The 27,961-nt window shown below is 35.5% G+C and overlaps 2 protein-coding genes across 3 annotated transcripts; both read right to left on the bottom strand.

The window, feature by feature from the left end:
- Positions 1-110: 110 nt before the first annotated feature.
- On the bottom strand, positions 111-10,581 carry BASS2 (Sodium Bile acid symporter family). Of its 2 annotated transcripts, none has more exons than XM_087326797.1 (13): positions 10,406-10,581; positions 8,421-8,502; positions 7,845-7,971; positions 7,699-7,740; positions 7,213-7,326; positions 6,871-6,933; positions 6,661-6,788; positions 2,984-3,065; positions 2,836-2,887; positions 2,619-2,716; positions 1,252-1,413; positions 932-1,021; positions 111-541 (listed from the first exon to the last, which is right to left on the bottom strand). In XM_087326797.1, exons 1-13 carry the CDS (start codon positions 10,527-10,529, stop codon positions 464-466), a joined length of 1,242 nt encoding a protein of 413 aa, XP_087182923.1. In that variant the 5' UTR covers positions 10,530-10,581; the 3' UTR covers positions 111-463. The 2 variants fall into 2 exon arrangements, with proteins under 2 accessions (XP_087182923.1, XP_087182924.1); XM_087326798.1 differs by lacking the exon at positions 10,406-10,581 and adding an exon at positions 9,145-9,167.
- A 6,009-nt stretch (positions 10,582-16,590) lies between these two features.
- Positions 16,591-27,602, bottom strand: LOC147857825 (tRNAse Z TRZ4, mitochondrial-like). The gene is made up of 14 exons (XM_087327564.1): positions 27,542-27,602; positions 26,417-26,568; positions 25,235-25,324; positions 24,124-24,168; positions 23,085-23,139; positions 22,964-23,007; positions 21,211-21,579; positions 20,889-21,136; positions 20,683-20,812; positions 20,473-20,520; positions 18,505-18,667; positions 18,224-18,422; positions 17,553-18,147; positions 16,591-17,190 (listed from the first exon to the last, which is right to left on the bottom strand). The coding sequence occupies exons 1-14, from the start codon at positions 27,600-27,602 to the stop codon at positions 16,891-16,893; spliced, it is 2,499 nt and encodes an 832-aa protein (XP_087183690.1). The 3' UTR covers positions 16,591-16,890.
- Positions 27,603-27,961: the final 359 nt, after the last annotated feature.

Genomic DNA, 27,961 nt, shown 5'->3' with positions numbered 1-27,961 from the left:
CAAACCAAAATGACCTCAAAACTTGGAAAGAACTTTATGTTAACTTTTTATGGCCAATGCCTCTAATGCATTTTGTAATATTCTTAAGACGATACACGAATGCATTCCAATGAAGTTCCAAAATTATCTCGATTCCAACAAATTAAATACTCAGTTCAACAGATAAAACTTGCCGATCCAGACTGACGCTCATCTGATCATATAGAACTGAACAAGAGGACGAAGATTTGCTCCTTGTCATATCCAATTGGATAGAAACAAACATCATGGGTTTTATATGTTCTTCTATACGATCAACTATGATGGTATTTTTTTGAAAAAAATCTCACCTTTTGCATTTCTTCTCAATCATTAAGAAATGCAAAATAATACGCAGAAAATATCCTAAGAATGCAAATCATACAGCCTCTAAAAAACACTAGTAATCAGGTCTCATTAGAATTTGAGTGCATTTTGTATTCTTTTACTCCTTGAAGTCATCCTTGTCATCAACAGGAATAGGTTGGTTTCTCCAAAACACTGCTAGAGCACTTCCTCCAAGCTGTATATGCATTTACCAAAAAACAAATTAGCTAAAGATAAAACATTCACATTTAAAAAGTAACAATAATCACTAGGGAAAAAATCAGAAATGACCATTTAGCAGAATACCCCTGGAACTGTTTCAAACTAGAATAACTGGGACTTTTAGGATATTTACAAAAATACCTTTGTTTTTCAATTGCACCAAATACCTGTAGTTCTTTTGAGACTCAGCAGAGTATTCCTAAATTTCTTTTCTAAATACCAGAACACACCTATATGTATTAGAAATTTCTGATTCTACTTATTGTTTTTTGAATTGAGAGGTAGTTTGGTAAATATATAGAAAGTAGTGGCTTGTAATTCCCTAATTTCACAACTACAATATATCAAACAAGTAATGACATACCGCCATGAAGACCACACTGACAGCTGATGGCACAGCTACTAGTGGATTTGTGAAATGTTTCTGTGCCAGCAAGAAACCCAGAGCTGAACTCTGAAGACAAAAAAAGAACAAATCATATAAACAATGTCATTATCGACAGTCACAATTTCAACACAAGTCTTGCTAATGTTATTGAGCAGTTAAGTAAAACTTATTGCGTATTTACCAAGCTCATCCAAATTGATTGAAGCTTTATTTAGAAATTAGAAAAGCTCCCAATTTAATTGAGTGAGGCTTTATTTGGTATTTGGAAAACCTGTTTAGTTTGATTGAAATCTTACTTGCATGCCACATTCGATTGAAATTGTACGAGATGTGGACTCTCCGAATTTACTGAATTTTGACATTGTGTAGCCTAAAAAGAATGCCGCTGCATGAAGAACAGCCACTGGCAAGATAAGCTGTGCACCTTGACTTTTGAGAACATCTGCAACTTGTCCAATCTTCACATGCAAAATTACAAAAGAAAAAGCTGTGTCAGTACAGAATAAAAGAAAACTTAGACAAAGTTACCCCACAACTCTCTGTTACTCTGTCTCACTCACCCTGAATAGCATCTCTCACAGTCTATCTCCTACATATTACTTGTGCACATAATGCTTGTAAAACTATCTCAAAAAACATTAGCCGACACATCACAGTCATCTTCATTCATCTTTAGGTTAATATATATTTTTCTCTTTTTAAAATAAAAGAAAAACATGTCTGAGGTAACATTGTCCTTTTCGAGTTGCTATTTTCTAAATCCAGGTTCTTCATGGTGCCGATCTGATGTTTTCATTTCTTGTAAGTGGGTCATCATATATTCTTCCTAGTCATGTACTTTAGTATATATCGAACCATAATACCTCAGAACAAAATACTGGCTTGATAGAACAATGTGCTTTATACCTGGTATTTAAGCCTCTAATCATGTGCTTGAACACAAACTTATTGCATATGTAGATTACTGTTAATGTCTGCAAACACGTTTATGATGTTCACGAACAAAGGTGCTTCAACACGGATATGAAGCACATTTCTCAAGTCAAGCTGCTATTATTTTCTTGTATTATAATGATTCTCACAATAAGTTCTTCCTAATTTTACAAGCAGAATTTTACTCATCTCTTAAATGTATGTTTAGCAGTTGTATTGTCAAGCTCATTTATCAAATGATAGTACCACCACAAATCTCAGGTAGTTGTGTCAACCACAATTATCAGATCCTCAGTGATTTAGTGCTCAACTTTTCTGCCTAGAGATTTAGGTTCTCTACACATTTAAAAGGAAGTGTTCAGAGGTAGGTATGCTATGAAATCATAGGTAGAAAACAGCATATTACATACTACCAATAAATGATAGTGTATGATAATTTTGGTGTATATAATTTTGAATATTTCACCCAAAAACGTATGTGCACCAAAATAAATACAGACAGAAACAGGCACAAAACTGTATGCCTGTATTTTCAACTTGCAATAGGATAAACATATCTAAATCTATGATTGATTGTCACATCTTATTGGATGCACATGTTGATAGCATTTGGCATTTACTCTCAACCACATCAAAGGAAATGTACTCTCGACCATTTAGCATTTACTCTCAGCATTTTAGCATTGACTACAGAAATGTACAACGTGCATAACAAAGGAAAGTGACTCACAGGGCTTGCACACAGCAGCGTTGTGAGAATCACTCCAACCAATGGAGTGAATACTGTTATCTTCTCTGTAAATTGTGGTAAGTATTCGTGGAATAGAACTGACACAAATTTGAGAATATAGATCAATTATGGGAAAGAACAATTGCTCAAAATATTGGAGAATAGACACACTGAAAGAATTTGATATCTGGGAAAATGCACTATTATAAGAACTGACCTCCAACAATTGTCGGCATTAGTACTACTTGAAATGTACTCAGTGCCAAACCCTGTATATTGAACAGTTCAATAAATAGCCAGCAAATCGAACTAGCTCAACAAGTTCCAAAGCATAATCCAAAGCCAGAATGAGATCCTCAACTTACAGCTGCATCAACTGGCACCAACTGCCCAGCTAAGACTTTAGTAAGCAGAGGAGTCATAATAATTGCACCAATAGTAGAGCATCTGCAAGATTTCCACTACGTTCAGTAAAAAAGAGTAGGATAGGGCCTCATCAATGAATATTTGATTTTCAGGGTTCAATTCGAAAATGACACGATCTAAGCTAGCATATAATATTTAGGGATGAAGTTGATAACTTAACATTTCAAAAACCTCCAAGGTTGGATAAATCAGATCTGACAATGGTGTTGAGTTTATTTCACATGCCTTCCATACCTTTTCTGAGCAAAGAGGTGTTGCTCATCCGTTTTCTGCTCCCAACTCTCCACAACAAAATGTAGTAGTAGAAAAGAATAATAGCACATTTCAAGAAATGGCTCGCGCGCTTTTGTCTCAGTGCAATCTTCCCCTCAGCATTTTTGGCGAAGCTGTCCTCACAGCTGTCTACATCATCAACTGTTGTGCTACTAAGGCGATTGCTGAAATGGCCCCTGAAGAGGCATTTACAGGTCATCTCACCTACATGCATTTGGACCTTATGCATTTGTTCATATTTCAGATACTACATAGACTAAGTTTGGGTCCAAGTGCAAGAAACACAAGTTTCTCGTGTATAGCAACCATTCTAAGGCATATTGGGATCCTCAAACTAGCCATTGTATTTCTAGAGATGTTCCTTTTTTAGAGTCACAATCTAATAACTCTAGAATTACTCCAGACTTTGTGTTGGAGGTTCAGCTCCAGCTGCCCCACCTTCTCTTCGACTACTATTTCAATTACTGAAAGCTCAACCTCTAAGCCAAATTCCTCGATTCAACCCTTGTCTCCAACAAACACAAGAACATATCCCTCCATCCTTCTGATTTTGATATTCATCAACATGCAGCCACCTCATCTGCACTAGTCATAAGTGATTGTAAAAACCAACAGCCTCACAGTACGTGCAACTTTGCCTTGCTGTATAATGTACTACTACAAATCACACATGTGAATTAGTCCCACGTCCTCAGAATAGACAAGTTATTGGTTTTAAATAAATATTCAAACACAAGGCTCAATTAGTTGCAAAAGGGTACTCCCGAATGGGAGTAGACTATGAGCAGATATTTTCTCCCATGGCAAAGTATACTTCTATCTGATGTGGCCTACAACTTGTTTCCCACTACATTTGGTGTATATATTCCAAATTGATGTCAAGTTGCCTTTTTGAATGGCAACCTAATGGAAGATATTTATGTGGAGCAGACTTCTCAGTTTGCAATTTCAGGTCAAGGTGGTATAGTTTATAGGTTGAAGAAAGCTTTATATGGCTTGAAACAAGCTCCCAAGGCTTGGTATGACGAGACCAATTCTTTCTTATTTGTTTTGGCTTCTAACGATGTTCTGCTGATACCAATCTCTATGCCCTCTCTCAAGATGGCTTGATGTGTCTAGTTATTCTATATGTAGATAACTTACTAATTACAGGTTCTTTTGAAGCCAAGATAGAGCAGCTTCGTAATGAGTTAAAAGCAACCTTTGAAATGACAAATTTAGGGCTTCTAAGTTCTGCATTATTTCTTGGATATGGAGTCATATTTCTCAGCCAGCATAGGTATCATCGACAACTTCTTGAAACCTATGACATGACTAATTGTGAGCTTCTATCTTATCCCATGGATCCACAATCCAAGCTTTCCCATGGAGGACATTCACACATCTTACCCACACAAGACCAGATCTGTCCAACAGTGTGAGTGCTCTTAGCCAGTTTTCAAATGCTTCATGCCGAGTCCATTGGCAAGCGGCCATTCATGCGCTCCTGTGCTTAGCAGGCTCAAATGACTATAGCCGTTCATTCAAAGGAGGCATTGAGTTAGTTGGTTAACCAGATGTTGTTTGGGCAAGAGATGCAGACACAAGATTATCTATGTATGGCTACTGCTTTCTGCTTGGGTTTGACTTCATAGAAGTTCAGGAAACAAAATTCAGTTTCCACTTCATCTACAAAAGCTGAATATTGTTCCTATTTGGATACATGTTGTGAACGCTTATGATTAAGACAAATCCTTGACCATCTTAGAATTCCACAAGCCACTCCTATTAGAGTTCTTACCGATAGCCAAAGTACCCGTGCATTAGCACAAAATTCCTCCTTCCATGGTAGGACTAAACACATTGAGGTTCACTACCATTTTGTTCATGAGCTTGTCGTTAATCAAATCATCAGATTGGACTATTGTGCCACTCGAGAAAATGTGGCTAACATCTTTACCAAGCCCCTTCCTAGGGTCACTATTGATAAACTCCTTACTCATCTCAATGTAGGACCACCATTATGAAGCTCAAAGGAGGTGTTGGTGGGTGACAGCCCTAGAACTGATCACTCCCTTCTACAATCTCTCTCTGCACGTTTTCTCTCTATAGATTTACTTTATTCCAACATTTATTACAGTTGACTTTTAGAACCTATCATTACTTCCTTACAGCATTTAATGCATTGTTCTTTTTCTCTCCACTCCACTACTTTAACTCATTATGTACCTAGAAAGATAGCATGGATCAGTCCCAAAATATCAAAAGATGGCCCACTACAAGACTCAGTTTTTACACACATCAGAGGATGGATTCATCATTAGACCACCTTATATGGACATATATCTATAAAATGCGCTGCGCAGTGTGATGGGGCAGCTGTGAACTTTATCATATCAGTAAGAGATCAAGGTAGGAAGATATACACGAATGCCTCTAGAAGAAACAATTTGCCAATTGTATCATCAAGGAGTGGAATCTGAAGAACACTATGTTTGTCACTGTAAACAAGGCTTTGGCCCACTATGCAAGGTAATGGAATATGAGGACCAATGGTGCCTAGGACATTTCTTGCTAGAACTCAAGAGACAAAGAGGAAATTTGTTGAAGGACAATAGTACAGCCACACAAGCTCATCAACAAAGAACAATCACAACTTTCTTTAGCCCCAATGCTCCTACTAATGTTACAAGCCAATCAAAGGATACACAAATGGGTTCCCGACCAGGACATAACAAAGGGTTACAATAGATTTGGCAATAGCAATTTGTCGTGCATGTAGGCCCCAGCCCGTGGATTATGACCTCAACACCCTTGTCATCAACAGATAACGGCCATTATCTCCCACCATCGCAGGTGCTTCCCTCACTTTGGAGACCTCTCCATTCTGGATCGACCTATGCTAGAGATCTTTTGAAGTCAAAAATTATAATATATCTAACTTGAGAATCTCACATGTGCCAAAAACCAGAGTCTCTAGTCTCCTTCTATCTTATTTACTTTTATATTTACTTAGTAATATTTATTTTATTTTGATTTGTTGTTCTCAAAGACGAGAAAACACTCAAGATGTAATCTCTTGTTTGGTCTTATAGGCCGTTTTGGCCTCTTAAAAGACGTTAATATATCTTTCTTTCTTAAATGCCATGGGTTCCAAAACCCACTATCATTTTTGTATGTTAAGGCTTCAAGACTCACGAAGAAATATAGTTCTTATTGTTAAGCTTCTGCTAGCCTCTTTGACATCTTACAACTGTTCATAACATTTTTCTTACAAAAATAAGCACTAGCAAAAAAATGATTTATGTATATGTTACTCAAACGTTGATACCTAAATCATTGGCTATAAATTATAGATACTTACGTAGTCATCAGAACTGATAGTGCCACATTTCCCTTGGATATGTAAGTTGCCACATTTGATGCTTGGCCTCCAGGGCAACAAGACACCAGAATTAGACCAGTTGCAAGAGGAGCAGACAACTTCAGGGTCTGCAAAATTATAAAAATATAAAGTAAGCTATTTAATGCATGCAATTAGCATGAGAGCACTCTAAATACTTTCCATACTTACTAATGCTATAAGAAATCCTAGCAGGGGCTTGATACAATATTGAGCTAAAAATCCCACTCCCACCTGCAAGTTGTGATTAGAAAAGTAAGTGACTGAGACCAATTTATTAAGCTTGGATTTTCCTTGGAACTTACAACAGATATTTTTTAAATTGATGCAGGCTGCAAAAAAACAAAGTGTAAAGAGAAACATTGACTAGATATCAAAAGTTAACAAAAAAGCATGTTAATATATCAACAGGTAGTAGACTCTGAAACATGAGTTAAAAGTTAACAGAAAAAAACAGTAAAATATTACTAGCATTAATATTAAAATTAATGAAGTTTGCAGATAGGATCTCACCGTCCATGGATTTCGTAAACATCTTCTGAAATCCTCAAACGTTAGGGTTAATCCCATGGAAAGCATCAAGAAACCCAGGAAAACAGTAAATAGGTCTGTCTCCAACCACGTGACCTGCAGACAGTAAACTATTCAGATAAAGTGTGGCCATGCTTTCTTTGTTGATGCTTCAGACTTTTTACAAAAGCTAGTGAATCAATGTGCATTGCTATTTCATTTTTAAGTAATTGAATTGGTTAATACAGCATAAATTTCTGATAAATTAATAACTGAATTGTTCTAATTTTCAACTTCATGGTGTCAACGGTCAGTTTGTGCAGTCTCTGTTTGTTTAGAGAGTATGTATTTATATTATATTACATCTAAAACTTTAATGCCTACACGCATGATCATTTCTAATTAACTTGTGCAATTCGCAACTAGTCGAACACCATAAATGTATAGATGCAAGTTTTAACACTTGTGTATGTGGTGAGTTATAATTACCGCTGATGGTTTATAAATGCCAATTAGAGTGCCAAGAATCACCTGCACAAGAACAGAAAGTTTAGATTTTCCTTTACCTTCAAAGTGAAACATTGAAACTTCCAAATGACACAAAAGTGATTGAGCATGTGGCTTAGAGAACAAACCCAGACTGGAAACATTGTTGTAAGAAATTCAACTACTTTTTCGAATTGGCTCAGTTCTTTTGAAGCTTGAGGAGGACTAGAATCCCCTAAAGCATTAGCCTCTGCTTTACATACAAAATGCTTGCTCCTGCTTTAAAATCAACAAAAGCTCTTAAACAGAAATAGCCAAAGAATCTTAAAATCCATGGATGAGCATATGCCATTGCCAAAATTTAAAACACAAATCCTAGACAGTTCATCTTAAGAAGATAGAATATTATCTGCTAGATTGACAGGCTTTCACCTAAGAGCTAAGCCTTAAACATCAGGAATTAAGAATATATATATGGAACATTGAGAGACTTTTGCCTAAGAGCAAAACATCATTGTCTTTCAACATCATGGATGAAGAATATTAAACTCAATGGAGGAACATATAATTAAAGCAAAAACTCCAAGACATTTCACCAAAGAAGTTAGCTATCAATTTTTCATCCATGGAATCTAGCATATACACACTGAATTTAAAGCCTGTATATATAATCCTGAAAATTGAAGCCTTTAACCTAAGCAGTAAGAAATTCACGTGAGACTAACCTGGATGAACTAGAGTGCAAAGGACGTATTTCTTTCACTGTAGATGGAAGCTTCTGTGAGTAGAAGTTTACATGAGAAGAACCTGTTCATGTTATCATTCATTCCTGGATCAGAATCTTTCACCTCTTGCTTCTTACTGATGAGAAATGCTTATCAAAGAGTTAAAGTATGGAAGAAGAAAAAAAAAAATCTTCTTAATAGCAAAAAATGCTAAAAATCCGAAAATTCCCAGAAAAATAAGTGAATTACAAAGAAATGTTAGTTTCTTAATAGACAGAAATGCTTAAGAAGACAATTTACACAAAAACAGTGATTTGCGAAGAAGGTGGAAGAAACGCAAAACTGTGGATTATTACTGTCTGAAATGCTAGGCACAAAACGTGAAATTCAAAAAAAAGTTATAATTTAGTCACAAGCAATGTGGAGAAACCTGGAATTATAGATTCTTTAACATCTCAAAATGATAAAAAAAGAAGCGAAATTCAAGAAAGACGAATGTGCAAGAAAAGTGAAACTTTGGGCTATTACTAACCAGAATCTTTGAAAAAGGAAAATTACAGACGACAGAAAAGATTAGCAACGAATGCACAAGCCATGTGGAAGTCAAATGCGTGAAAAAAAAAGAGTCAAGAAAAAAAGACTGTCAAAAAATGCACGAGAAGCATGAAATGCTCAATAAATACAAGAAAAATTACACAAAAGAAGAGATTTGGGAGGAACTTACGAGAAGTCATGACAATCTAGCTTCTTAGTGGCCTGATCTGCTGGGAAAAAGGCAAACTATAGAAAACAGATGAGAGTTTAACTACTAGCAACATATGAATCTAGCTTCTAAGAAGCTAGATTTGCTAAAGAAACAAGAAAATCAGAGGAAAGCTAAGAGAATTTACCTAATCGAGAAAGATGAGCAACTCTAGTTTCCTACATTTTCTGCAAAATTATAGAGAAAAAGAAGAGAATTTACCTATTGAGAAAACTGCAAGTCCTAGCTGGGAATGCTAAAAAGAAAGGGAAAAGTGACGAATTTTTAGGCTTTAGCGAAGATTTTACGAGAAGAAATGTGAAAATCCTCTAGCATCTTACTATCTAGATATGCTTTCAAAAGACACAACGGAAATCAAGGAACAAAATGGAACTATGAGAAGAGGCATGGAAACTCGTCTACCTTCTTACTAGCTCAAAATGATGTCAAAAGACTGAAGCAGAAAAAACCAAACTCTAGAGGAGAATTTATAGGAGGAAACATGAGATCCCTCCATCTAATTAGCTGTAGAAATGCTTTAAAAATAAACTAGGCAATTAACACACTAAAAAAGACATTTTAGTGAAGAATCTAAGAGAAGAAATATCAAACTCCTGTAGCTGAGTAATAGCTACAAACGCTTTCAAAGAACACAAGGGAAATGACAGTTAAAAAGAAGAGATTTTAACAGAGCTTTGACATGAGATAGATGGAAATTCTTCCACAGAACATGAGAGAAATCACAGAAAAAGAACATGAGATTTTAACAAAGAATGAGAAAAAAGCGAGGATCACAGAAAGATGAAGAAGAAGAAGAAGAAGAAGAAGAAGAAGATATTGGCCCTGAATTATACGAGGAGATATGAAATTGTTCTAGCTTCTTACCTGCCAGACATAAAATAGTTACAGAAGAAAGAGAATTTCCAGGAAAATAAGAGAATCTCTAGCTCTCTTCCTGCATACAAATTCTTTGGGAAGGCACATTACAGAAGAAGATGAAGAAATTCCCTTCCCTTGATTAGCTAAGAATGGAAGGGAAAACGTGAACAAAACGAACAGCTCTAGCTTCTTACACAGATCGAAAGGATAAACGAAAAGAGAGACTTTACAGAGAGAAGAGGAAGAAGAAGAAGAATATGCTTTAATCATAATTAGCAAATCGTGCAAAAGAAAACGTGAAGACATCGGGGTTCTTATCCGATAGAAAATGCTAAAAGAAGAAGACTTATGAGAATTTGCTTACCTGGATTCGCCAAGAACGAGCGAGAAACATGAGGTTTTGGAAGCCCGCCATGGCGAAGCTCCAAAGGTATAGAAGAGGAAGAGGAAGAGGAAGCTGTGGTTCGTAAAAGGAGAGAAGACGCCATGGAAGCTTTTCAATTCTGGGGCTTGGGGAGAGGAGGGAGCAACAGAAAACAAAGCCTGTCCGTTATTTGTTATTTGTTTTGGTTCTGAATCTGTCCTCCTCCTGCGGTATGTGTTGGCTTTCTTCGGCGAGCTTACACTTCTGTCGATTCGTTTCTCGCAAGGGAGAGAGGGCGAAGGAGAAGGAGAAGGAGAAGGAGAAGGAAAAATTGCAGACGAAGAGAATCAGAAAGGAAGGAGATGGAGATGGAGATGGAGATGGAGATTTGGGGGGGGGGGGGGGGGGGGGGGGTGTGTTTCTTTAATTTCTTACCACCCGATGAATGGATGGGATGGATCCGCAGGGAAATCCAGAATCAGAAGAAATGGAAAATAGAAAAAAGGTTATCTACTTCCACTCCTTTCAAGAAAAACAAGAACACACACACACACACACACAAATACATTTTCAAGTTTTTAACATGTAAGCAATGGACCATTGTGTTGTACATACTATTGTTTATGTTACATGTACATATACATATATGTTGTGTGTCCGGCCGCCCACCCCCCATCGGCCCCTGCTCGCATTTTCATTACATTATTTATACATACCCGTTTCTCTTTGCTCCTTCCTTCTCTTTGAAGTATGCGATATCGGCAGCATCAATTTGTTCTTCAACGTCTAGAGGGGGGGGAGGGGAGGGGTATACAATCTACACTTTGTCCCCTTTCATGCCGACTGACCTGCGCCTATTCATACATACATGTACACATATATCTATAGATATAGTCTACATAGATTGACATATTCGCATTCGTGGGGGTTATCAAACGCATGGATACTAACACGCATAAGAATGCATTGAAAAAATATTCGTAAAAATAAAATAAGAATAAAAGAGTTCATAAAGTCCCTGCTTTTTAGTTTGTTAGATATATCATATAAGTTATAACTTATAACAAATAGGACATTGACAATAAAAATGGGATATTTTACTTCACATTAAACATGAGACTGCAAAACTTAAAAGTTTTTATTTTATTTTTAAAACAAAATAAAATAAAAAGTTCTATTAATTCCCCACCTTTTTTTTATAATAGATATAAAACTTAAAAGTATTTGTTTTATTTTTTAATAAATAAATAAAAGGTTCATTGATTCCCCACTTTTTATTCTCCCACAAAATTTGATATTTTTATCTAACATTAAAAACACTAATAATATTTTTATAATACATAGATGCAAAACTTAAAAGTATTTGTTTTTTTTAATAATAAATAAAAGGTTCATTAATCTCTCACTTTTTACTCTCCCACAAAATTTGATATTTTTATCTGGCATTAAAGAGGGGAGTAATAATATTTTCGTAATAGATGTAAAAATATTTGTTTTTTTTAAATAATAAATAAATAAACAAATGATTCTGTAATATTCTAGCCTCTAGGGGTCATTTTGTATTCTCGAATATTACGGATGGAGAATACGACGAATATCACGCATGAGTCTATCATATAGATATGTATATATGTATGTATGTGTGCTGCTCCTAACATCTAGGGACACAACATATGTATGTATGTATGTATGTATGTATGTATGTGCGGTGCTCCTAACATATAGGGACACAATATATGTATGTATGTATGTATGTATGTATGTATGTATGTATGTATGTGCAAGTCAATATGTCATTGAAATCTACGTGGACCCAAGACATGCATATTGAGACCGAGTCAAGAAATCCGGTACATACTCGCCTCGCTCGAATACGTGTATGAAAAACATGTCGTCAATTTATTCAATGAGCCCATTGGGCTCTTGCGTGCACACGTGTTGAGACGTCGAGGTGAAGACAGTCAACCCTTCATGAATGCTTTATCTCATTTGCATTGCAAAAAGAAGAAGAAGATATCCTAAAAATCTAAATGGACCCACATGTGGCTCCCGATGTATGCACATTTGGAAGAAGGAAACCCAATGCATACTTGTTTCATGTTTGATAGTAAAATGACATTAAATCTAGGTGGACCCCATGGCTTGCTCCTTGGATGTGCATATTGAGATGTTCAAAGCATAAAAAATAAGTATTTCAACGTAAGGGGGAAATCACTCCATGTGGACTAGCTTCACTCCACATGAATGTGTTGCTTACATTTCAAAATGGAACAACATCGATAATACAATGTTACAAAATTTAGAGATTGCTCACAAGGAATTTATGGCTTGTTGTCAATATGAGCACTCGATACTATTAGAATTGAGGTCTAAATTATAACTCCCACAAGAACACGATCAAAATTTCACACTTTTTTAGGGGGTAGAGGATGATTTCATGAAAACTAACTTGCAAAGTGGGTTGATAATTCGAGCTTGATAAAGGTTTTCCTAGCTCATGAACACACACGTGCACATCCAATTTTTACCTATGAGATGGTTGTGCAATTGTAAGGTTATGTATTTAAGTCTTGTGCAATGGATCTCATGCTTTGTTAATCATAAAAGCTATTCTACACCTCGTTTGAGGTCATGGACACCAACCTTCTACTTCTACAAATTCAATTCCCAAAGTCGCTTCACTAAATTCTCAATTTCCAATCAAGGAGCGGAACTTATAACATTGGCATCAAGAAAATAACTTTGTTGCTAATTTACTATGGATCGTCCCCTCTCACAAGTTTTCCTTACGATTTTGGCTTTACAAACTCCATTTCCACTACCAAGATAACTTTAAAATAGAAATGTCAACTTTTCCTTAATGAAAAACGAATGCCCTTGAAGTCATACCTTCAAAAGCAGAAAATATCATATCTTAGCCTAACGCTATAAATGCCTATCAATGACGAGGGTGATTATTGATACCTATAACTATCAATTCCCTAACTCGAGCAACAAAATCCCATACCAAAACACCAACTTTTACTTTCGTACACATTATTCTTGAATGAAATGCGTGAAAACAAACACATAAGACAAGAAAATGCAAACAAAACCATTAATGCCCACCGGCCAAACCCAAAACACATCACTTTCAAAGCTTTATAATTAAGTAGCGCTCGATGTTTGAATTATAATGAAAACATAGAAAATTAACCACAGTTTCATTATTTCTTGGCATTCAAGTATAGTTTTAGGTTTTGATCTCATTGTTCTATTAATTCCTTTTACATCTTTTATTAACCCCACAAGTCAATTGCCTTATCTATTTTTTACATTCCTTTATCATGACTCAAATTTGATGCAAAAATGAATATTTTGGTAAGATGAATAATCGGCAACCAAACCGCGATACTGCAGCTTAACAGTTTCAATGGTTCGGTTCGGTTTTAACAACCAGAAACCACGGTTTAAATGGTTAAACGGTTTTTTGTTTTAAAAAAATAAATTTTATAAAAAATTTATAAAAATTGTTTTTAAACAATCCTTTCGTTTTTAGACCTTATTCTCACATTTTAGGAACACCTTAAAAAAATTTAAAATTTAAAAAAATGAAATATTATAAATTTAAAAAATTTTATAATATTGAAAATTTTGACCTATGTTGAAAATTGAAACCAAACCACGAAACTGTGGTTTTTACGGTTTAATGGTTTAACGTTTTGAAAATGGTTTAACGGTTTCATGGTTCGGTTCAGTTTGGTTCAGGTTTCAAAAAAATTAAACGGTTTGGACCCTCTCGAACCGAACCGTTGCCGATTGTTAGATGAATTCACATGGTTCAAACTCAACAAATTAAAATTTTATGTAACAAGAGCTTGGTATGCCAAATATATGATGATGAGAATAGCAACAATATGGCATTCTAAAATAGGATAACGTATTAGTCAAGTTGACATTATCCTAAAATTGATGATATACTTCCACCGCCCAATTTAATATGCATAGATGCAAGACAATAGATGGAATATGGAATCTATTATCAAACTTCTTAAGTATATATTAGTATTCTTCCATTATCTAGCAACCATTGTTGTCATCAACAAACACCCTATGTTGCATAAACATGACATTGTGCACATTTTCACTTGTGTTGGCAATGGATATTGTATATAGAACATGAGACATCTACACTTAAAAAGGAATTGGATATAAAATAAGTGTGTACTACGAAGAAAGTACAAGTAGGTACAAAGCGTCCATATATAGGATTAGAGAATTAGAACGAAGATAGATCCACCGATCATGATAGAAGTCATATGGAATTAGAAGTAAGATAGATCCTCCAATCATAACAAAAGTCATATTGAATTAGAACGAAGATAGATTCTCCAATCATGAAAGAAGTAATTTGGAATTAGAACTAAGATCGATCCTCCAATCATAAGAAAAATCATATTGAATTAGAATGAAGCTAGATCTTCCAATCATGAGAAAAGTTCTATGAAGAACTATGAAATGGCAACAATAGTCTTTCTTTAGAAGCAGGGGGGAGTGGGGGGGGCATGGAGATAGATAGATAGATTATATTATCGTCTTCGGGGATATATATATATATATAAGAAGTATATAATAGAGAGGTGAGGAAGTTGGGTTTTGAACCCACAACGCAGTGCTTGTAGTGCTAACAATTACGATAAGAAAGAGAGAGAGAGAGAGAGTAGACTAGGAAGTCATTCTGCAAAAACTATTGGAGCACTTGACTCCGTTGTAGTCAAGCTACCTTTCATCCTAACATAATTATTATCTATTGATTTGTCGCCCCTTTATACTATGTTTTAAAAAGTTGATTATCTTATCACGCATATATCTTATTGGTTAAATGATCAAAGTTCAATTACATGTATTTTATGGCCTCTATATTAGTCTATTGCATTGTCAACTCATGTCAAGTAGCAACCACCATCGAGTTAGTGATTAATTATTGTCCTATCATGGAACAACCATCTCCTCAATTGTCGTATTGTTGCCCCTTCTTCCACAAAAAGTGCATTCTCGTGTCAAAATTGTTACAACCAATGATAGCAATCAAATCCATCCCAAGACACAAATGGTATACAAACATACTCATGACATCGTTGCTCCACCACAACACTTGGCAACCATGATGATCGTTCCTCCAAATATAGTGAACATAATTAGTTAATTTCACTTGAAGTGAGCAAATCAACCAACACTCCTCATCAATACCACATACACTCTACGAAGTCTTGTATCGGAGAACATAGACCAACAAATTTCCACAACTCGTACACAAACATTGAAGATGTTATGACTACCCCCCCACTTGTTTAGGGAAACCTTCCATCCACCCACCTTTAATGCTGTTAGTTGGCATCAAACCAACAACTTTGATGGATCAAGCAAACAATAGCTTCATTGAAAAACACAAGCACTAAATACAAATATATCAACACCAAAGCCCAACCTTCCTAGCATCACATCACTCCATTCCGATGACCTACCACCCTCCAAGAAGTACCATCGTCATCAAATTTTGATGCTTTCTTTGCAGTCCAGATGAGAGAGCATATTATGGATTCAAGAACACATGCAATCATGGAGAAATGAAGTGTTGGGCCCTCAAGGAATACATATTGGGCATGATTGACAATAATAAATGATGCTCATGATTTCGTTCCTATGATTACCAACAACATAACTGAAGGGTGAGGATGACTATGATGCACTTGAGCAGCTACTACAAAGACTAGCTATCTTACAACAAAGAACCATGAAGACATCTGATCTCCCAACCGTCCAATACATACTCATGCCAATTGTGGTATAAATTTTGTGCAAATGTACTACATGAGTCAATAATGCAATGATTTCATCGTACAATACAAAGCAATCAAAGAAACACATTGAAGGCCGAGAGTAAGGCACCAAAATCAGAACCAAAAAGTAGATCTCATCAATTATCTAGTAGCATAGTTGAAAAAACTGTAATTAAGATTTTCAACTTGTTCTCTCCATCTGTGCATACATGTCTTGCAATCGCCATGTTGCAGATTTTAAATTGCACGCTGGACCATATTCTACAGCATTATACTGACCATTTCACAACTCACCATGGCACACTTATCAATTTGTGAAATTTCTATAGGCTGACCTATGTACGCTCCAAGACTGAAGCTAGTAAAAAAAAGGTGATAGCATTAAACAGAAGTTATTAAATTCTGACATGGGTAACCTCCCACTAAGTTTAACATACTCGAATCATGTGTGATAAATGGAGACCTGCATGAAGTGAGAAAAAATCCTCATTTTTTCTCCTAAGATCTAGATGGAATGTCTTTGGAAAACTCACACAGATTCTTTAATGGCCCAGATATCTTGAAGAATTCTTTAGCTTCAACTTGCCTTCAATCTAGTCATATCAACGCCTTTTCTTGGATCATTCGATATCCTTCTATTCTCTTCAACCCCAGGTTGCTTTTATTTCAAGCTACCATTTCTATGTCATCATCCAGTAACATTTCATCTCTGAAAAGTGTTTTGAAGGCAGGTAGTAACCTTGGTATTAACGGCAAATCCACCAAGTTTACACTCATCATATCGAATGCAATACAAGCATGGCTTGTATAGTTGTCACTCAAAATAGGAATTTTTGGGTAACGTTGACTGAAATGTGTGAGAATGACTCGATACACTCCAGCAGATTTTGCAACTTCTATTGCTTCTTTTGTCGTACTATGATTTTTCATGATCGCTTCAACAGGCATGCTATCATCAAAAGTTGCCTGCGTTATCAGAAAAAAAGAAGAAAAAAAGTCATTACATTTATTAGAATATATCAATTGGATGAAGTAGTAGTCGAGGTTACGCTTAAAAAACATTATAATGTCATAGTTTACAAGTCTACTGTTGTGGTCACTGGCAAAAGGGACAACATTTTGAATTTGGATATAATGATACTTTCTCTTAGCAAAAAGGATTAACAAAATTATATTCCACAACCCCAAAGAGTTGGAAACAGCATAATCTTAATTAATAGAATGCTAAAACAGAATTTTCAATTTGCAACAACCCAAGGTTTGGCCTCACGAAAACCACCGCTAAAAGGGAGTAGAATGGAAAGGAACACAAAATGTCAGAAGCTCACCTCATGTATTAAAACCGTAGCTCCAATCGAAGCTTCAACCATTGCTTCACAAGGTCTTGTATCTCCCGAGTAAACAAGCTTCCAACCTGGTTTTACATTCCCTCCATTCTCCTGCTTGGGTTGTGATTCTAAAACTATCCCGTATGCATTAAGACAATGAACCACTTGTATGCTCACACAACTTCGGAGACCCATAGCATGCAGAACATTCTTCAAAATACGTCGTCCTGCCACATCCACACCTTGTTGGAAATGAAAACCTTGATCCTTCCTATTGGTATTACTTTCACGAACATCCTGAGGATCACCCGTTTCTTTCATTATCAGCTCTTCTGCAGCCTTTTCAGCAATTGCAGTAGTTTGACTGGAATCTAAAAACACCATGTCAAGGTCTTCGATAATTGCATAGGCATCAAGGAATCTTTTTAATTGCCTTGGACCAATGACAAGTATTGGACTAGTAGAACAGTGTTGCACGAGTTTTTTACGTGCAGAAAGAACACGAGGAAGCCCTGAATGATGATCAGCATGAATATGAGAAATCCAAATACACTGTATATTTAAGAGGACATCATCAGCTCCCTTCCCACCATACCTGCCATAAAAAGCTCTTTTAGTGAATTATCATATTGAAAAACCATGTTGAGAAGTAAAGATAATAATCCATGTACCGTCTTTTTAGCTGTGCATATGTGCCTTCCCCACAGTCTAAAAGAATTCCTCCCTTTCCAAAAAGATGCACATATATAGCACTGACATTTCGATACTTTGATGGTTGGGAAGATCCGGTACCAAGAAAAACCATCTCCATTTCTTCCCTAGTAGCATTTCGTACACACTCAGGAATCACTTGGATGTTTTCATCCAGGTCTGACAAAATAAACATATTTCTTAGCCTTGTTATCATCTAAAACATGTGGGACAAAACACAAAGACTTGAATGCATTGAGACCTGGTGATGAAAAATCTTGTCTCCAAACTTGTGAAAGATAATCTTTTGCTTCTAAAATTTCAGGTGATTCACTTGAAAACTCTTTCTGTGTAGCAAGCATGTCAAAGCTTTCGGGTACACAAGACTTGTCCAGACCAAGTGTTGCAAGGGGTCTAAAATGAAACTACACAATACCAGACATAATGCAGGTCAGAGAAATAAATGAGAGGTGTACATGCTACAGAAAAGTATGTTTTTACTTTCATGTTTGTATTGATAGAAGTAAAGAAAGACTCAACCAAACAAAGTTCAACAACACAAAAAAGATGAAATCAGTATAATTGATCATGTTAAATATAAAGTTCCAAGCCAATACCATTGATTTCAAGAATATGAGTTTTTTATCAGAACCACAACAGACCACCCCAACGGATTGAGGTGAGGGCCTTATCGACAGGTAGAGAAGGCACCCATTGTCGCACATCCGCTGTGTTGAGGGGTTCCATGATTGGAACCACAACACAATAAAAAAGAAGGGTATCAGAGCGGAGGTGGATGTAGCTCAGTTGCTAAGGTTACCCAATGGAGACCAGAAGGTCATGGGTTCAAACCCTACATTCCAACGCCTTCTTCAAAAGGGGGGGGGGAGATGTAACACATCCAATGTGTTAAGGGGTTCCTTGATTGGAACCACAACATACCACCTCGACGGATTGAGGAAAGGGCCTTCTCGACGGGTAGAGAAGGCCCCATGAGTTGTGGGTCAAATCAGATGTAATTAATTATATCATGTTCCGAATTGAAAGAGTTATTATAAACACTGGTAAAAAAAAAAGATTGATAAGTTGAATAGAATGTTGTAAATTGCCAGTGACAACATTTAAGCTGTCCTAAAGTGAGCCTTGAATTGAAACTATTTGAAGTCAAATTTAAAAATTGTCAAATGTCTTGAAGCTTGACAGGTTGAGGAATTTTAGAGCCCACTAGCACCGCCATTAGATTTGTTTACATTTGATCCATTTGTCCTCTATGGATTACAGACAAATTTTATGTTCACGGATCTGAACTCAGACGAGAATGGAGCACATATATTGCTTCCATATAAAGTGAGATTGAGGACATCAGATGAAAATGGGTGGATTGCAGATCATGTGTTAGGTCTTTCAGAAACAAATTGAGTAATTGAATGCCTCTTAGGGGGAGGCTCACATTAAAGGGAAATACATACCATACTGACATAAAGAGCATGGAACTTCATATTAGTTCCTCAGAGAAATGTGAAACATGGAATTTCATTCAGCAAATGGGAAACAGATATGGATAGATAGGTAGATGGACATATATAGAGAGAGGCATGAATCTCTAAATGAGACTCAGAAAATTTGTCTAAAAATAAACCCAGTCGAAAAACAAGTGATTCTGATGTCTACAATGAGAATGGGTGATGCTAAGACATATATTAGAACCTCTTTTGGAGCTTCATTATTTTTCTTTAAGCAGTTTTAACTAAACCACCGAGGCACAATCTTAAATGATGCTAAGAAATGAACAAAACAAGTGTGCAAAGATTTGTAATTTGGAGATTGGAATAGTTTGCACCCTCCCCTGGAACACATTCTGTTAGTACTATGTGACTTATGATATTAAAAAGATCTCCAAACATTTTAAAATCACAAAACTCAAACCTGGAGATTACAATGACACCTTTCCTTAAAAGTTTGAAGTTCGCAAATTGATTATATATAACTTCAGAAATTCAGTCTTTGTTGTTTCTGTTACACTTAATGTGTATACTATGAAAGCTTTGGTGTGAACATAGTTCTAAGTACCCATAAATGTACTCATAAACACTTTGAAATAAACTACATATTAAAAAAAATCCAAATCGACAGACTTTCCATGTTATATCATGGAAGCCTATTGAAAATATGATATACAAGATATATATATATATCAAGCAACAATTGATAACAAAAATAATCAGAGTACCTTGAGTAGATTTTCTGCTACGATTTCTGGCATAAACTCTGAAAAGTCCTGAAAGACGTTTGTGAAGATATTTATACGGAAATTCTTTAAAAAATGTAAAATGACAGAAGAATATAAATGCAGAATTTCAAAATGACAAAGAGTAAAATGGGATTTGTAAGGGGAGAAAATGTGAGAGGATGTGAGATCTTGATGAAAGAATATATTTACCTGTTCACTTGTTCCGCTCTCATCCTTTCCAGAAAGAAATCCATTTATTGGAAACACGTCAGGACATATATAGTTTAGTTTTGCTAAAAGTCTAGCACTTGACTTCAGAATGGGTCTTCCAGGGTCTTCCCTGTATCCCAGAGCATTTAAATTCAATGCAGAACACTTGCAGAACTAAGCAAAGTCAATAGAACAAATAAACGTACCCATGTCGCCCAGCCATGATGTGATGAGCTTCCTTGAATTTTCGCATCCAACCACGATACTCTATACAGTTGGTAACAGAAGAAGGGCTCAAATGTACAACACAATTGACAATTTTCCCTGATCCTGAGTAAAATGGCTTGAGATTTGAAGTTGAAGTTAACGCAGAAATGTATGCTACTGTTGGACAATCAACCAGAATCATAATAGGCCCAGGACTTGAAGGTCCCAAAACATCTTCCGGGTATACCTGCACATAGAATATACAAGTCAAAAACATCGCCAAAGGAACCCCCAAAATTTTGAAATTGTTGACAAGATTACCATTTCACTGCTATGGTCTGAGACTACAGCTTCTCCTTTCTGCAACTTCCCATACTTGAGTCCAGGTTTCAGACCTTTTGCAATAGCTTTTTTTGGATCAAACTTTCCCAATACTTGTGGCAGTTCGCAAATATATACAGCTGAAACATTATTACTTGTTCTTTCCTTCAAGTTGACATCAGTTCCAGGCTGTGGACATACTACTACAGCAGATATTTTGACCAACTCATTGTCTACCAGGACAATTGGTGTTGATGCAACATTTTCTCCATGACCAAAACTGTGGGTATAAACTGTGGCAGCATTTGGTACAAAGCTGCCAATGGCATTAACAAGGTTCTGGAATTCCCCTGGTCCACAAATTTGGGCCTGCACTGCAAATAAAGACCCTCAGGAAAAACATACCCATTGGAGATATTATACTCGAGTCAATGCATATGAAGCTCAAGCTCTGATAACTTTAAGATTTCCAACACCAAGTCTGGTTAAGTGGTGGTTATTGACAAGCAAGGAAAATAAGTAGAAAGGTCTTTGTAATTAAATGTGAAATAGGCAGCATAATATGCTTTTCTGTAAAACAAAAACTGTTTTAAATTGCAAAATGATGTTTGCATCAATTTGTCGCTTCTAAATTTATTTATTTTAACAAAAATGGCAAAGGTTATGTCTTTTCCTATTTTTGTATTTCTTTCCAATCTACACGAAATCTGGCAGAGGTGAGCATGCCTGTGGACATGGATACAACAGAGATCTTCAATGTAGTCATTAAGTTCAATAGTGAAGTTCCTATTGGTGATATTCTGGGTGGTGTTGATATGGCTCTTGATCTTATTGCAGAATACAACATCAAAGACCTATGATTCATCATCCCAACCCAGTGAATGAGGATAATGATAAAAATAACTGCATACAATCATTACGATCAGTGTACATCGTCTCATCATTCATTAGTTTCTTGGTAGATATCCTGTCATGGAAAATCTACTTATGTTGTATAGTACTTTTTGAGCTAGTACATGTATTCTTGATGATATGTATTCACCATAACAATCATGTTATTTAATTCATGAGAAGCGGATTCCAGATTAAAGAATATTACTGGAAAACGATCAGAAACCAATATTAGTTCCAAACATGTTTATTTTGGTTTTAATATTCAATGTTCATAATCAGGGATGCAGAAAATGTAGCCATTTCCCCCTCTACAGACACTCTTCAATCCATTAAGAAAAAAATCCAATTCCAGAATCTCATCTAAACCTGAGTAACATGAAAATAACCTATATAGCCCTGATCTATAATTGTTTATACCCAAGTGTACGCAAATGTCTGAATGTGGTGAAGGTTTGTGTTCATCAACATATGAATGTCTAAAGTCATTTTTACAACAAATATTTATGGAGAATCCCGTTTCTACTTTTTTCAAAGGTGCAGGCTTAAATCCTGGATGGTGAGCTTATTTATAATCAATGCATCCACTATTTCAGTTTTCCACCCTCATTTTTGTGTCTGGACATAATTACAAACTATATATTAGACAATTTTCCATATGTAAGAGGCCCTTGTACACTTATACATCCATCCATCCATTATTTTGAACCCAACTTAAGACATTAAAAGACAGACTATTCTTTGTTGCATATTGAGATTAGAGAGTATAATACAAAATATGTTAGTTCATACAAGAATCACATGGCTGCGGCAGATGTAGTTCAAAATGAAAGATACATTGAGCAAAGCAGTCAGTACTTACAGCCATGCCAGAATCACCTATCCCAGCCAATGTAAGAAGAAGTCCTGCATTCCAGAAAATGTGTATGGTTAACAGCAAGTAAGACATGATACTTGAAATGAATCTCTTCTGAAACAAACACCTGGAAGACCCCCAGTTGTCTCTGAGCAGATTCGAGTCAGAAAGATATGGTCAATCTGCAAACAGTATTCCCATAAAAAAAATAGTTTTCTGTAAAACAATATTATTGTCTTCTGTGAGTATTTGACAACAGAGATTGTAATTATGTATTAGCAAAACATAATCATCATGTTCAGCAATAATATACAGAAATGCATGGTTATAATTTTATACTGATCCAGAACAGCTAAAATCCTGGCATTCATTGCCTGCAAGCTATTATAACATTTAATCATGTATCATGTTTTCAAGAAAATAAATAATTAAGGCATCATGTCATATACTAAAAACCCCTTCAACAAAGAGAAATAATGCATGAGTGAATATCCTCTGGAGCAATCAGTTTCAAGTTTATCAAGCTATTCCAAGAAAATATGGTAGCGCCTGTCCACAATAGAGATCAGAATTTGAGTTAAGCGGTCACTAAACACGCATGGTTCTGCTTATTCCCTCAATGATTTGGAATTACAGATTTGCAGTGCAGCCCCAGGGGAGTCTCCTTTGTGGTGATACCCAATCAAAAGGACTTTAGTGTTCTTCCAACATGGCTTTAGAGCTTAAAATATTTTGCAGGCTATAACCACTTTACAATTCCCTTCCAACTAGAAGACAGAAATATTCAAATGTAAGAAATACATGCTGTGCAACATTAACCCAGGGTGAAACAGTGGCATGCATAATGAGTCAGACCAATCAATCCAACTAGCCAAAACTATATAAAATAGTGATGTGGCTACTGTACATCAACCCAGGATGAAAAAGTGGCATGCATAATGAGTCCAAAATCAATCCAACTAGCCAAAACTACATAAAATAGTGATGTGGCTACTCTACACGTAAATCGCATTGAGGTATCTACCTGCATTCAATATGATGGGTGGGACATGTAATTTATTAAAGAGTTGCCAATATGAATAACAGACCTTTGCTACAAGGTGAAATCAAAATCAATATCTTCAAAATTATAATATAGAAATAAAATATTAAAGCTAAGACAATACCTTCGACAACTTGATTCGATGCTCCGTGCAATATCTTTGAATGCCCTGATATACAAGTGCAGTAGTTTTCAGCACAGAAATCCCAAGAACAAAGAAGTCAACTAGAAAAGTCTTTACAATATCCCCTAAAGTGTACATTCTAACTAATAAGCACAGCATCTAAAAAAGTAAATAAACCATGAGTCTGTAATGCCCTTGAAAAAACCATTATTCCTAGATCATTAATTCAACATTCATGGCAAAAATATGAACCCTAATATACTTTAAAATTTTACAAAACCTTGCAAAAAACAATTCATGTATGCTTAAAAAGACAATTCAGTGGAATGTAGAGCATTTAATGTATGAAATAGAAACGAAAATCGTATGTCTTTTTTAAAACATTTTCCATGTATTGTATCAATTAAAAGCTTAGAAGAATGTAAAGGCTCCGAATGAATTAATTTCAGATGAGCAAGAATTTCACTTTTTCAGTTCACTAGGAAATGCAACCCCAAAAATATCTGTCAATGATTGCACAGAGCTATCCTTTACACTATCGTATCCTTGCATAGATTCTAGAAATCAGTCAATATGTCTTTACTGTTTGGATACTCCTTAACATGTTTTCAAGTTCCTCACTTCTTGTACATGTATACACTGCATGTTCTTTGTTTCTCATACTCCCTCTTTTATTTAAAATTACGAACTATGTAAAGGCATGTATATATATACACGTGTGAGATACAAATAGATTGACTTTTTAATTGCCTTCGGAGGTCAAATATGAGGCATGAGACCAAAAATATAGTGTTTTCATGTAATACATGTGAAAATGAATAGTGACTCTTGACGTTCAAGTACTTTAGTAATGAATCGCGCAATTGAGAGTGCAGTGTGACGATGAGAGAAATTTGTGCAAGGATTGGGTTGGAACATCAACTTGAGATTAGAATTAGCCTACGAGAGAGGAATCTCATGAGCTTCAAAAATGCTCCAATGAATATGAATCTCATAGTTCAAGATCCAAATGCAATGCCACACTTGAAAAACAAAACTAGGGAATGACAACATTTATGAATATCAGGAAGTGCAAGCATTGGTTTGTACCCAATTATTAGAAAATGCACACCTCTCCAGCATTGAAGATAAACCGATGTTGATCAAAAAATAGCAACACAGTCGGTACTGTATCTCCAGTGTCAAATCCAGTTCCGAAAATCTGCCCATTCAATACCACACTTTGAGTACTCTAAATTCGAAATAGTATTTATTCTATCTCAGGTTTACATGAACATTATTAATAATCCCTCATAGACAAGGAAAATGAAGAAATAAGAAAATTACAACATGCCCTATCCCCCACAAAACGCATAATTCATTTAAATCTTTTTGTAATATACTTCCTCTTTAATTGATGGCAACTTTGTAATTGTGGATGGAATTTGGGAAATATTCTCAAATAGCAATGGTATATTGGTAATTTTCCCTGCCGTAAAACATCTCATACTTATAGGTATCCATATTTGCAGTTCAGAATTTGAAGGCGAATTTTGAACAGCACAAGTACAAAGGTTTTTATTCAAACAACATCATGCTTTAAAGGTATTACTCTATAAATCCAATCTGAAAATTGAAAGGTGACTTTTGATTAACGCAAATATGACAATTTTATCTTAAAATATTTCATAATTAAAGACTAATTTAAAACATCTCATAATTTAGATATATCTTATCTTACTTTTGATTTTGAAATGATCTAGTTTAAAACATCTCATAATTTATATCTTATTTTGAAAGATGATCTTTCAATTATAGTTGACTGCAAATCACGCCAAACTCACCTAAAAACAATTCATAAGTTAAAGTTATCTCTACCCACCTTTCTATACTGGATCACCCCATTATGGATATTTCAGAAGGCAGTAATTTCAATTCCAATGACCAGGAATTGAAAAACATGATTTAATGATTATTCACGAGTCATTATTACATTTCAAGACATTTAATCTAAGAAGCTGGTATAGAAAGAAACTAATCTTCTTTTACTCATATTGAGATATTTTAGAGTATGTATTTTAGGCTAAGAATCTCATTTAGAGGCACTTCACTATCCAAGTTCAAAATTTAGCGATGTTTTTCTAATAATACTGGAAGTAAATATTGAGGCATCCCTACTTTCCAGTTGCAAAGCTTAAAGGGATTTTATAGAAAGAAAAGTTGCAAAAAAAACTCAGGAAACCTTTTTTTCTTTGGGGGGGTTGTCTTGGAGGCACTTTATTATTTCAGAAGAAAATTCTACGAATCTAAATACCTGTAAGAAGCATGTATTGCTTGAATGATAGGACGAGAGATTGCGAACAGGAAGATGTCGTGGAGTCTTCTTCGGCTTTCTTTCCCCAACACTCGATGCATCCTCCGAACCAAAATTTCTCACAGACAAGTTGTTGGGGTATGCTGAAGCACCTGATAAATCTCTTCATCGTTATGTACAAAACAAAAAGAAAGACACGTATTTTTCACTTGATCACCCAGAGTCGTGAAGAAAATCTGAAATTTCTCAAAGTAAACATCGTTACAGGTTTGTCGAAGTATAAGGTAATCCCTCATCTTGTTATATCAAAGGAAGATATGCACACATACATACATACATACATACATATATATATATTCTCCTTTTACATAAGTCAGTAGATAATAAGAATAGAGAGAACCAGAATAAAATTCCTCACAAAAATGATGTTCAGGCTTGATGAACAACCTGCTAATTTCTTCATGTCATCTTTTTCTTTTCTCAGTGCAGAAAACAAAAGGCAACTATTTCACTCAAATCATGCGAAAAATAGAAATATAAACAAAGAAACAAATCATGTGTGAGTGTTGTCTGTGCTAATTTTATCATTTTTGTATAAGCTTCTTGATTAAATCTGTCCTAATTTTATCATCTTTGTATCATATCAATGAGGGAGTAAAAACAAAACTATTAAACAATAATTAAGGAAGTGGAACACAACGAAGACTTGGAAAGAGACAAGTTGTTGAATTAATACAAGAGATTGCTCTTATTTTATAGAGAATGAATCATAATGTTGAATTAACATAAGAGATGGTCCTTATCTCGAGGAATTATTTCATTCATTTCATGTACAAAATTGTCGATCAGCAAAATATATTTCTTTTCATTCAATTCAAAACATACATAAAAACAAAAATTAGGCAGAAACACGATTCATTCTGTCATTTCTCAAAGAACGAAATAGATTATTGCACCCAGCAGCTACAATAGAAAAGAGAATTTAAAATGAAACCGATAAAAATTTAACATGCGCATATGTGTGTGTGTGTGCATATATATATAGTTTACCATTCAAGATAGTTGCAGGAATAAAAAGAAATAAAAGCAAAAATTAAAAGGGGAGTTTGCAGTATGTCTTCTGACCTTTGAAACGTTTGTTTGTTTGCTGGAGAGAAGAAGCAGAAGAATCAGGAGAGGTGGCCATGGACACAGAGGCGGAGAAAGGAGGACGGACGTTTGTGAGGGAGGCGAGCTTCGACAAGATGGCTTCTCCACACTTCTTCCGCACGTACATTACAGTCGAACTACCTGCTAGCAGCAGCAACAGGCATCAGCAGTAAAGACTTCAGGGAAGATAGAAATCTCGAGTTTTGAAGAGACAGATATGTATGTAGATGCCTTTCTTGCCCATGGGCCATAGATAGGCCCCATCATGAAGGGCTTAATCATATATATATATATATTATATTATATGTGTAAGCCTAGTAGAATGAGAGTCCAATGGAATAGAGCAACAAAACAAACCAAGTCTTTTTCTCGCTTGCCCTAGGTTCTGTGCAGAGA

Source organism: Azolla caroliniana, unplaced genomic scaffold, assembly GCF_043228905.1.
Source record: "Azolla caroliniana isolate FFs.n. ecotype wild unplaced genomic scaffold, voAzoCaro1.0.p SCAF_11, whole genome shotgun sequence".
In the NCBI taxonomy this organism is placed as follows: Eukaryota; Viridiplantae; Streptophyta; class Polypodiopsida; order Salviniales; family Salviniaceae; genus Azolla; species Azolla caroliniana.
Note: the sequence above shows the minus strand (reverse complement) of the source record. Positions and strands in the feature narration are given on the sequence as shown.